The 12,095-nt window shown below is 35.3% G+C and overlaps 1 protein-coding gene across 1 annotated transcript in view; it reads left to right on the plus strand.

Moving 5' to 3' along the window:
- UBE2K (ubiquitin conjugating enzyme E2 K) overlaps positions 1–12,095 on the plus strand; it is a 38,033-nt gene that overhangs the window by 13,532 nt on the left and 12,406 nt on the right. The window contains exons 2-4 of the mRNA XM_062574602.1: positions 2,050–2,143; positions 7,267–7,325; positions 10,106–10,188. Coding sequence (XP_062430586.1) covers positions 2,050–2,143; positions 7,267–7,325; positions 10,106–10,188 — 236 coding nt within the window. The remainder of the gene's footprint in view (positions 1–2,049; positions 2,144–7,266; positions 7,326–10,105; positions 10,189–12,095) is intronic.

Genomic DNA, 12,095 nt, shown 5'->3' on the forward strand with positions numbered 1-12,095 from the left:
AATGTGGCCGTGAAAAAGACAAAGGTGATGTGTGGGAAACTGATACCATGTATTGAGAAGTGGAATAAATACTAGAAATGTAAAGAAATCTGTTGAAGTTAGGGAAAAATGCTGTCACAAACGAGTGGATATACATGCATTATAAATTTGTCTAAATTGTAGTTCAGAAAGCTTTAAACAATCATGAGATTGTGGAGTCACCTGCCAATTGGAATAGTGATGGCAAAAAAAATAAAAGGAAGGTTGGAAAGCTTGCAAGGGAACGTGCTCTCTGTGAGAGAGTAAGTCTGGATTCAGAGCCAGTTCCTTGCAGTGCCCCAGCTGTTTCAGGAGGGCGATTGTACTGTGCCGGTCATTCTGCTTCCCAGAAACACTGGGGAAAAAAGTTGTGGAAACAAAGTTTTGACAGATTCTGTGAAAGAAAACTTTCTTTCAGTGCTGTCTGATCAGCGAGCTTCTATGAGCAGCAGCAGAAAGGAGATCTAAAAGCTTAAAAATGTAAGGAATACAATTTTATGCAATCTATTAATAACTTCCTTCTCTGATGTCTTGCCTCAGGTTATGAAAAGCAACATGAGATATAGTGTGGAAAAAGGTAGTTTATAATTTGAATCTAGTAAAACAAATCAACTAATAAATACTTAATTCCAGTTTTGGAGGCAGATGGTGCATTCTTAATTCATAGCAACATGGTTAAATCTTTGTTTTAAACACAGTCCTTGACCTCAACTATGGAGTTGCAGGTGCTGCATCTTCTTATACATATATATTTAACCCAAATTTTAAAGTCAGATACTTGTAACTAGAGATGCATAATCCACTGGTGATTTGGTAGCTTTTACTTTAGTGAGATTTCTTAACTCTTAAACAGAACTCTTGCTTTTCCCTTTATGCCTATGAGCATCTGTAGTCAGAAGAATACGCCCTCTGTTTTGATGAGAGGGACTGAATCTACAGAACAAATAAAGATAATCTAACTTTTGCTGAATAAATTCAGCATCCTTATCAGTTCACGTCTTTGGATCTAAGAACCATCAGCTTTTCTGACCTAATTCTTCTCTGCTTTCACCAACATGATTTACTCTGAGCAAGAAGAGAGAAGTGCAGCTGCACAGGGCTTTTGGCATAAAGTAGTTGGAACAATTGTAAGATCTAGGAAGATGATGTGAAGTTTTTATGGGAAATAATGTAGATCCAGAAAATCCCTGTTTCGTTCAATAAGCATGGTGTGCGGAAGTAGCAGAATGGGCAACCTTGAACAATTTATCTGTAATATCTTTGTGATATATCTGAATATCCTTCTGAAAGGAGATTCTGCTTTGCAGTGCCAAAAAAATTTACTGTTAGGGGGATTTATATGAATTTCACTAATACTGCTTTCTGAGTTTGGGAATGGAACACAATTTGAGTGGAACATGTAGCTCTGGCTAAAGTCTTCTGAAAAATTGTTTCTGTAAAACATCTCTTAGCATCAAAATACAGTGTTTTTATCATGTAGACAAGTTGGTAAGGGATGTGAAAATGTTGAGGAGGTGATGATGAAATTGAAATGTATTGAAAAAATAATGTACACCTAAATATTAAAGATTTCAGTATTCTACTTGGATCATCATATTCTTTTAAAATAGTGAGCACTCCATTTGGGGAAGTCTTCTTACTTTCCAGTGAAAATAACAATTATGTTGACAGTAGCTTTTTTTCATTGTTTAGAGCAATTAAATTTTCTTCTATTGTTTAAGATATTTAGAATAAATAGCTAATTTGAAACATAATGATTGTTTTGAAATGTAATAAATTAAAATAAAAATAGCATTTAGATATTATATTGCTGAATTACTCTGCTTATTTTAGTGGTTGTATAATTTTATTAACAATTCTAATTCTTTAGACTTGCCTGTTTTTGATGAGTTAAAACTCTAACAGGAGCATAGCCATCCAGTGTAGGTTATCTTTTAAAAACTATTCTAAAAATTAAAGTATCTTATTTTCAAGGAAATATGTGTATCAAATGCTTACTTATGATTGTTTGTTTCTCTGTTTATTTTCAAGACAAGCAAAAATCAAATTAAAGTAGATCTTGTAGATGAGAATTTTACAGAATTAAGAGGAGAAATAGCAGGACCTCCGGACACACCGTATGAAGGCAAGTAATGTTTTTATGTATGAAATCATTGTATACTTCAGTAATGTGTCTTGATTTTTTTTTTATCTTTTAAAAAATAATCTGCATCATGAAAATGTAGAGCCACATGTTTTGAAATAATTTTAAAAGTTATTTTAAAATTTTAAATACAAATTTTAGACTTGAAAATGTTTCAGTCCAACTTTTGTGTCACTTGAATGCATATCTATTCTATGACTGGACATACTACATCAAAGCTTAATTTACAGGTTTAAGCTGTGCAACATACATACATTCAAGTAAAAGTCATCATTATATATTTTTGACAAACTTAAAGGTCTTAGCCATGTAGCATAAGCCTTGAGAAACTAAACTTCAGAATCTACTGTAACTGTATGTGTATTCCTGTGATTACTGTGGTAGTCATTCAAAAAGTGTTGCATTTTTCTATCTTGAGCAGCAGTACTGTTGTAAGTTAAATTAGGGGCTAATCTGTGACATTCATGCATCTCTATACTTTATTTATACTAGAGCTGGGGAATGTATAGGAGAACTTCATGTCTGTTACTGTCTTCAGAAATTATACCTTATGACTTTCTACTTTTGTCCTAGGTGGTTATCAGTAATCATATATCTCCTTAGTTTTGAAAAAGAAAGGTGATTTAAAACATACAGAAACTAGTAAAAACATTACCAGAAGCTTGTAAAGCACGCTTTATCGAGCAATCCCAAATTGCTCAGTAGCACTTACACATGTGAACTATCTGTTTGTGCATAATATCTGTGTAGGTAGCAGAGACACCTTTAGTTAAAAGTTGCTAGACTTTTTTTAAGTTGCTTTTATCTGGTGCTTTATCCAAGTTTTCCATGCTAGGTATCTGTTTTGATTTGAATTTTTACAAAATTTTCAGTAATGAAGAATGTCTCGAGGAACAGTATATGCAAATAAATTGTGTTGTTGAAAACATTTTTTTTTTTCACCCAAATTTTGAATTGCTCTAGTGTTTTTACGCATTGGAACCAGGAAGAGAAGTTGAATCTTGTCTGGAAATCAAACTCATGCTGTCTATTTTGAAAAGTAAATAAATTCTAATAAATTAGGCAGAATATCTAAAAGTGCCCGTGAGTGCATACGTATACACGCACTCAAAAGCGTGTTAGTGGCCACTAACGCGAATCCTGCTGGCCCCTTTTCTTCCCCGAGCAGGACCTGCCTGGCGGAGCTTCTCTCTGGGGCTGGCAGTAGCTAGTGCAGCCGCGCTGGCCTGAGAGCAGGGCCGCGCTCTCCGTGCTCCCCCTGCCGGGGCCGGGGTGCGCGGAGGAGCCGCTGACCTCGCTCGGGGGCCGGGGCTGGACAGTGCTGGGTAGGAGTAGAAAGTGAAGAGAGAAAACGAGTCTGGAAGGGAACGGGTAGAAAAGTGGATGTGTCTGCAGTGGCCCCCTTCAGAACTTGAGAATCCTTCCAGGATTTCTCTCTGCTGCCTAGCAAATCGATAGTAGTTCCTCTGTCCTTCCAATTCCCAGATTTCAGTATTTTCATCTCATCAACCACTGGTATTTAGCTCATGGAAGAGAATGTCTGCTTTACTTCTGGTTGAAACATGTGCATTCAATACAAAGGGAGAACTATGCGGTGGACCTAAGATACCGAGAACTGCTGGTGGCCTGCTTGGAAGTGAATCATTCCAGTGAAACAGACCTTTTAAAAAATATAGATGGTCTTGTAAATGCAAAACATCTTGTAAATGCAAAGATATTAAGGTTGCAAATTTAAGTACTGGATACTAGGAAATGAGGAAATACCTGAATTGTCTTGAGATGTGGATTTTTTTTGTTCTTTTGTTTTCAAACAATTCTTCCTCTTTAGGTAAGTTGACATGTCACAGCTTGCCATTTTGTTTTCTCAGGCCTGTGTTATCTCACCTTATAAAATGGACTTTTTTGGGGGGGGAGGAAGGGAATGCATTGAGAGTTATTTGGGATTTTTGTGTGATGCCGGATAATTCACCTAGACCAGAATTTTGAAAGTTGATCACTGTATATTCATGTATTCAGGGTATCCAGCTGATGAAAATCAGCAACATGTGCTTAGTGCAGAATTCTTTGTAGTAAATATCCCTTTGTTTGTATGGAACTATTACGTATATTGATTATGGCAGGAATCTCACGGGAAAATGTGATCATATGCTTACACTAAGCTGCCAGGCATATGCACCAAGCAGCAAAATAAAGTTACTATCAGCCCTAAATCTGGCATTTCTAACACTTGTGTGCTTTACTTTGGAACGCTAACACTTCTGTAACATAGTTTTATGCATTTATGCTCTATATATAATTATGAAGGGTTTGCTAGTGTGTGTAGCTCACATCTTACGAGTAAAGCAGTAGCGCATGCTGTATAATTACTGGCTGATTCGTGGCAGATATAGTCTCAACAATGGCACAACAAATGTTTTATGGATGCAAGGTAATTAACTCAGTAGTTCAGGACAGACAGTTCCCTGGAATAGAAGGGAGTTCTAGGACCTGGTTAAGTGAAAGAGCCATAATATTTATCATAGGCCACAACTGATAAGGTATCTGAAACCAAAATTCTGATACAGCAGAATTCTTTTTAGATTGTCTTGGGACATTGGTTTAAGTAGGACGGAGAAGAATACCATCTATATTTGACAATCTTTTCAGATCTTATTTTTCTATAAATTATTTCAACTCATATACTGACCAGTCTTCAGAATATTGAAGATGCCACAGCTTGAAGTGATGCTGTTGCATCCCACATTGAAATAGATGTATTTAGAGTGAGGACCTTTGAAAATGTAGATTTAATGGCTGCTGTGTTTATATGAATTATGAGCTTTTCAGTAGTTAGATTTTTAGAACTTACAGATTTATTTCAAGCCAAGTTTGCATGTGAGCTACAGTAATTGTGGGTTTTTTATACTGGAGTATTTGCTTCAAGAAAAATTGTTGAAGTTACTGTGACTGTATTGTAAGAACTGCTCTGCTGTAGGAATACAGAAGGATTGTTCTTCATTAAATGGTTAAATTAATCTCAAGTGTTAAATGCTTGGGAGAGAAAGCCAAACATACGCCTACTGCTTTTAAAAATATATTTCAAAAATTTGGCAGAAATAGTGGGATACAGAAGTTAGTACGTTAGTCGCTTGCATTTTACCCACTTATTTAATTTCCTCAATATTATGTTTATCCAGATGAGTTTGTTCAGTCTTCAAGCTCATATATTTGTAAACTTAAATGCAGAACAATGAAGCTTTATAAATAATGCTGCCAATTCGTTTCTCCTTGATGTGTTTTTCTTTGTTTTTTAAAAATTCTGGTGTTGTATTTTCCAAGTGCAAAAATTTGGTAGCTGAATAGCCTATTATGCAGAAGGTTGTAGTAGCCTGTTTTTTACAGGCAGAATCTAGTGGTAAGCAGAAGAAGGTGTAATACCCAGTGGAAGGTTTTATATTCCCTACAAAATGGTACTACAGTATAAAGACTGATAGTGTTTTTTGGGGTTTTGTTTGTTTGCTTTTTTGTTTGTTTTTAATAATACAAGAATAGCCTAATTTTCCTGTTTTGTAGGAAGGAATGCTACCGAATTATATGTTGACTCAAACAAAAGAAAAAGCAAACTTATTTAAGGTCTGCTGTTGATGTAAACAGTAAATATTTTCAAAAATATTTTAGCTGTGCTCTCCTATAAGCAAAGACAAACAATAAACTCAAACATTACTGATGATGATTTTGGATTCATTGCCTTTTATTCTACTCTCTTTTATTCTGTTATATCTTCTGTTTTACTGCAGATTTAAATGAGGAAAAACACTAAAGTAGTATAAAATATAGAATCTCAAAAATTAATGTATTAGACTGAATTATGTATATTTTGTCACAGATGAAAAGTGCCATTGACTGTGAGTGTTCAGAGTGTTCCTGCAAGATTTTTTCCTCCTTGTGGATGTCACTGCCTATTTTGAGACTACTTGAGAGCTGTTTATGTATAGACTGCTTAGCTGTAGAGTAAATCACATTTGAAGTCCCAAAGGAAATAGATTACAGGTGCTTTAACTTTTATTTCAAGGAAATTTATAAAATGTAACAAAGTAAATTCAAAGATGCAAAATGCTAGTTTCTGAAAGGACAGAGGTAGAATGTGGAAAAAAAGTGCAAGTGAGAAGCAATGCTTTCAATTTCTATAAAACTAAACATCTAAATTGGGATGTATGTTTTGCTACTCACTGTTTTGTGGGTTGTTAGGTTTTGGCCTGGCAAATAATCTTGAATGAGTATGCAGACATGGCTTGAGATTGCCCCAGAAAAACCTAAGTATTGATAGAAAACTTTGAATTTTAACAAAACTGTGTAATTAGAACAGGAGTAGATAATGGTACTGTAGCAGGGAGAGAGAAACAAATGTTTAAAAGAAGGCAGTAGAGGATAGCATGAGCTTGGAGGACTGAACCATCCTTTATTATATGCTGTAATCCTGCAAACCATATTTATAGTGTTAGTATGTAAAGTGTTTGCAGAACTGAAATGGAAGTAACAACTTTAGGTAATAATGTAGCACATAGTGGAAATATTGTTGAAGCAGTTCTTGTTCTGAAGTGTGTATCTTAAATGATACAGTTGAACCTTCTTCCAGTCTAGAAGTTTTAAAATGAAATAGAATTGATTTTGATTTTGTAATTTGAAGAAAATTTATTGGTAGGAGGCATCAGAAAAGAGTTAAAAATGCTGTAATAGTCCATATTCACTCTGGCCTCTCCTGTGGCTTATTTCACTATCTGTTTTGGGGCTATCTTGTTTTTATTTTTAATCTATTTTACTAAAACAGAGGATGGAAATCATAATGACAAAAATGAAAAACTGTAGGCAGTATAAACACTAAACATATCTGAGAAATATGCATTCTGATTTTTTTTAAAGTAAATATGACTTTAATAGATTATATGTATTTGTTTCTTTATAAAATATCTGAAATCTAGAAGATACTATTGGATAATATATCTGGGTATATTTAAATTACCTGACAACCTGTATGCTTAGAAGCATAGGCTTTGCTGTCATGTGAATTTATGCTTGATTAATGTTCTGTCAGTTTTTAATTTCTAACTTATTTTTGTCTTTTACAGGTGGAAGATATCAACTAGAGATAAAAATTCCAGAAACATATCCATTTAATCCTCCTAAGGTACTGTAAACACTTTTTTTTTGGTATAAAATAATTTGCCAGTAAGTTGTTCTTGAGTATTCTTTTGGTTTTATGTGTATTGCCTTTGTAGCACTCATCTAACATTTTTGAGGTCTCCTCTAGATAGGTTTTGGAGCTGTTTTCTGTAGATAGAAATCATGCAGGATGCATCCTATTAGAGATATGTTCTGATTATTCATCAAAGTACAAAATGGTAATTTTAAGGAGAAGCTTGTGTTCCTTATTACTAACCCTCTCATAATTTCTTTTTGGCAAGATAAAGATGATTTTCAGATGGTTATAACTTGATTTTTGAGAGTATAGGTTATCTTCACAGTCCTGCTGAAAGTTCCTTTCAAAAGAAATGCTGTAATAAATACTTAGTTACTCCTATCTAAATCTGTGGACTCTGTAGTTATTCTTGGTTGAGTCTTGAGGTAAAGCTACTAGGTTTCAATAGTAATTAAATGCAATGAGATGTATGGTTGGTCTGTGACTTGAAGGAGCAATACAAATAGTATGGTCTTACTCCAGCTCCATTGGAGGAATGCATGAGACGCACTGTTCTCTTCATGTTTGAGTATGTGAACATGCATGAGAGACATGGTACAAATGAATTCAACGCAGCCGTTTTTCATCAGTCACATTCCTTTGTGCTCTTCTGGATGTTTCTTCCCGCTATATGTGTTTTGCAACTTTTCTTGCCCTTTCAACTTTACCATCTTTCTTGTATCTTTCCGGCACTCTTAATCTGTGCCTGCACTTCCATCTTCAGTGAATAGATAAATACAATCAAAATAATGTGCTCCCCAGGCCATGTGCAGCTGCAATTGTATATTCCTGTGCCCCAGTTCAGTCTTTTTTTCAGTGGTTTCTGACCAATCTTCAGACTCCTGAGTTGTCTGACTCCGCTTCTTGATTGGCTTTCTCTTTCAGTCTGAAAGATGTCTTTGAACTATAAGTACACGTCCTAGATCCTGATTATTTTCACCTTGGCATGCCCTACTGGGAAGGGGCTGGGGACAAAGAGAAAGGGAGAGATGCCAGTAGATTGTCCTTAGTTCTTGTGCTTTGAATCACTTTCTTGAGTCTGGAATGAAAGGCATAGAAAGACTTTCTTAATGAAAAGTCTGCTGGTTTCAGCTCTTTCATCTATGCGTATTCTGGCAGGAGCTAAAATAAGGAGAGCCGAAACAGGTCACAGACCTTGAAACATGGGTCTGTGGACCATGGTTTAATTGCTGCTTTAGGGCTTGGTGGCTTCCATTCCAAAGCTTATAGACGGCTGTTAGAAGCTCAGGGCACTGTAGCATAGAACTGCTTATTCTGGAGTCTCTGTAGTCTTGATTGGAGGCCCTTTTGCTTATGTTTAGCCCTGCCTTTCATCTGGAAGATTTTTTTATCCTCTTCCGAATGTGCTTTGACAGCCATTGTTAGCCTTCATTCACTGTGAGAAATTACCTAGTAATTACGTGACTTTTTACATTTTCAAAGTGATTTATAGACTTGAGCTAGTTAATAAATGGCTTGGCTGACATGATCTCTTGTTTTCCGTCCTGGAAAGCCGAACTCTTGTGGTGTCACTCCAAACCTATTTATTTATATACCGTGATTGTACTAATTTTATTACAGCCCTGTACATGCAATGTTTTGCTGTAGTGCCTGACAAATAATGTGTTTTTTGTGCTGATTTGCCTGCAGATTAGGGGCAAAAGTTGAAAGAAAATCTGTGTCTCGCACAGAATATTTGACAAGAGTTCAGAGTGAGAAGGGAGAGATGGGAAATTCTGAGACAGAACAACGTCACTAGCAGTTAAAATGCAACTTGAAAGAAGATATTTAAAGAAAACGATGGAAGAAATTCTAAAAGCAGCCAGTATATATTCAGAAGAGAGCTTGGTTTTTTTTATTATTTTTTTTTTGAGACTTTTAGAATAAAATATGACCTTTTAAAAACTTTGCTGGGGAAAAAATCAAATTGGATTTTATTCCTGCTCTGAGTGTAAATTATTTTAGTGTAAAAATAGGCATGATCAATGAGCGAATATCAGGACTAGATCCTTCCAGCAGCAGAGAAAAATAACTATAACCTGGTTAGGTTTTAGATTTGTTGAAGAGCTTTGTGCATACAGATAACAGGACTGGATGGTTGATGAACAGATGGTAAAATCTGATGTTAAAATAAACAGTGGTCTTGCATTGAACAGAGGAACTTTATTCTATTTCATGCAACTACCAACAATTTAGCTTAACAGTGAGATCCTATGCCTACACTAAGACTTCTGGGGCCCATTTCTCTTTAATAAATGAGCTGAGTTTCTAGTGTTTTAACTGATTTTTCTGACAGTGTTGGAAGCTGTATTTCTACATTTGACCATCTGCTTGTGTTAAAACACTAGTACTGCTGGAGGGTATTTATAAATGGTATGCTTTGTGTGATGTAGAGGATGTGCCCATGTGAGAATACATGAGAAAACAGATGTGGATGATTTTGATGTCCTCAAATAGATGCTAGCCCATTTCTGAGTAAAGTAAGGTTCTGTCTAACAAGTCTCCTTGCAAACTTGAGGCCTCCTAAAATATTGTCATATATCTTTTTTCTTAGTATATCCTGAATTAGCATTTCTTTTGTAATATATCCTGAATTAGCATTTCTTTTGTAATATATCCTGAATTAGCATTTCTTTTGTAATATAATTAAAGTGGTACGTTTAAAATATATTTACTTAATGGACTGCATTTAATAAAAATCTGTTCCTAAAAATTGTCTTGTATTCTAGGTGCGGTTTATCACCAAAATATGGCATCCTAATATTAGTTCAGTCACTGGGGCCATTTGTTTGGATATTCTGAAAGATCAATGGTAAGTTTCTATGCAGATTTTAAATGTGCACAATCAAGTATACCAGAGTCCTGAAGAGGAAGCAACAGCTCATAGCTCATGTTGTTTTTCATTTTGTGTTTGTAATTTGATCCTCAAAGTTTAAATGTGTTTCAGTGTAGTATTTTGAATTGAAAAGAGGATTCTAGTAAAATGATTGGATGGTAATTTTGGAAAATATTGAGTAGATATGATTTTAAAATAGTATTTTTGAAAACTTTTACACTAAGATCATGGTGAATGGTGGGAAGGTTTTTTTGGTAGCAGTTAATGTTCTCTTTGTGCTTAGTTCTTCACAAATAGTGCTACCTGTAGTCTTCTGTGTTTTATACATCCGATATCCTGAGGTATATAGAAAAAACAAATGTTTATCTTTTTTCTGATTATTGTTTTGTACTTCCAAAGAAAACTAGTTCTGATGGAGGTAAAACAGTGACTAGAATAAGAATCTAGGAGTGTGAAAGGTGACAGGTAGGCAATAGGAGGGCACCGTAGAAAAACAAAGGACTAAAGAAAAGGGACTGACTGTACTAATTCTCTTACTGTTGTTATTGATATGACTTGAACATCTGTAAAGAATTTGTCTTTTAGTTGCTTGTCAGCTGCTGACATTTGTGTAGTTACTGTTACTGAAAAAGTTTTAATAGCCATAATCTGTGGGATAAACCTGTAAGAGTCAAAACTGTAACAGCTGAACTTGCATCATTGGGAAAAACAAACCAACTGTTTGATACTGCTTGAAGGTTGTATGCACCAACCGTATGTTAGATTTGATATCCGAGGAGTAGAATTCACTGATCAGTTTTTTTCCCGTCTAACCCAAGAGACAAGACCATAATTCCCAAGTAGATAATATGGATATCTAATGTATGCAAGCTTCAAGTGCTTATAATTTTAACCCCCTCTTCAGGACCAAGCAGACATCAGTTGGGGTTGAAAGAAAAACTCCAGAGCAGGAAGTTTTCAGTCAGGTTTTGCAGTAACAGATCCAGTGTATCCATCCCTTACGGGATTACAGAGTTATACAAAATGTGTGATATTAAAGTATAGTCTAGTATAAATTACTAAACTGAATTTGTAAGGTGCTATTAGCTGTCATTTTCATTTTTGGAACTTTTTTCTTACAGTCTCAGAGCAGTTTCCCTTCTTTCAGGCAGTAGAATCTCTCAGCTTACATGCCATGGTACATACTGTAGTTTCTCTAGTAATAAAGCCAGTGCAGCTTTCTACCTGAACTTAGTTATTCGTTCCATCCCACAGCTGTAGTAGAGATAAGTACTTCTTCAGTTGTGCAAATGCAGTTTCCTGCAGTGAAAGGGCATGAGGGGTGTGTGTGTGTGTGTGTGTGTTTGTTTCTGCTGTTTATTCTTTGTTTTGCCAGACAAACAAAATCAAAACAAACGTATCTTGGGGGTATTTTTTTTGCTTTAAACAAAGATCACTTCACTGATTTGAACTAGAGCAGATACAGACTTTCCCAGAGTGAATTATGCCTAACTGGGAAAGTAGGTTTAAGTAGTGAGGATCTGGGAGGGCAAAAATTCATTATTTCTAGCAGTAAAAGTGGTGAAGCTGGGATGCAGTTCCACATTAATTAATACTCTCTTGAGAGGAACTTGTCCAAGGTTGAAGGACGAGATTTTTTCCTTCCATGTTTTGGTACTTCTTTATCCACAGTCTAGTTGATTTGCACATAGTATCAAAGTTTGTGTTTTACGCAGCTAAGGGTCTTCAGAGATAATCTTTCCACACTGAAGCCTATATATATGTGTGTGTGTATATAAATATATATATATATAATCACATTTCTCAAAATGGCACTTATCTAGCACTTTGCACTGCAAACTTAGAGGAAAGACAGTTCTTAACAGAAGTCATGCTTATTTATC

The sequence above is a fragment of the Rhea pennata genome, chromosome 4 (genome assembly GCF_028389875.1).
Source record: "Rhea pennata isolate bPtePen1 chromosome 4, bPtePen1.pri, whole genome shotgun sequence".
Classification (NCBI taxonomy): Eukaryota; Metazoa; Chordata; class Aves; order Rheiformes; family Rheidae; genus Rhea; species Rhea pennata.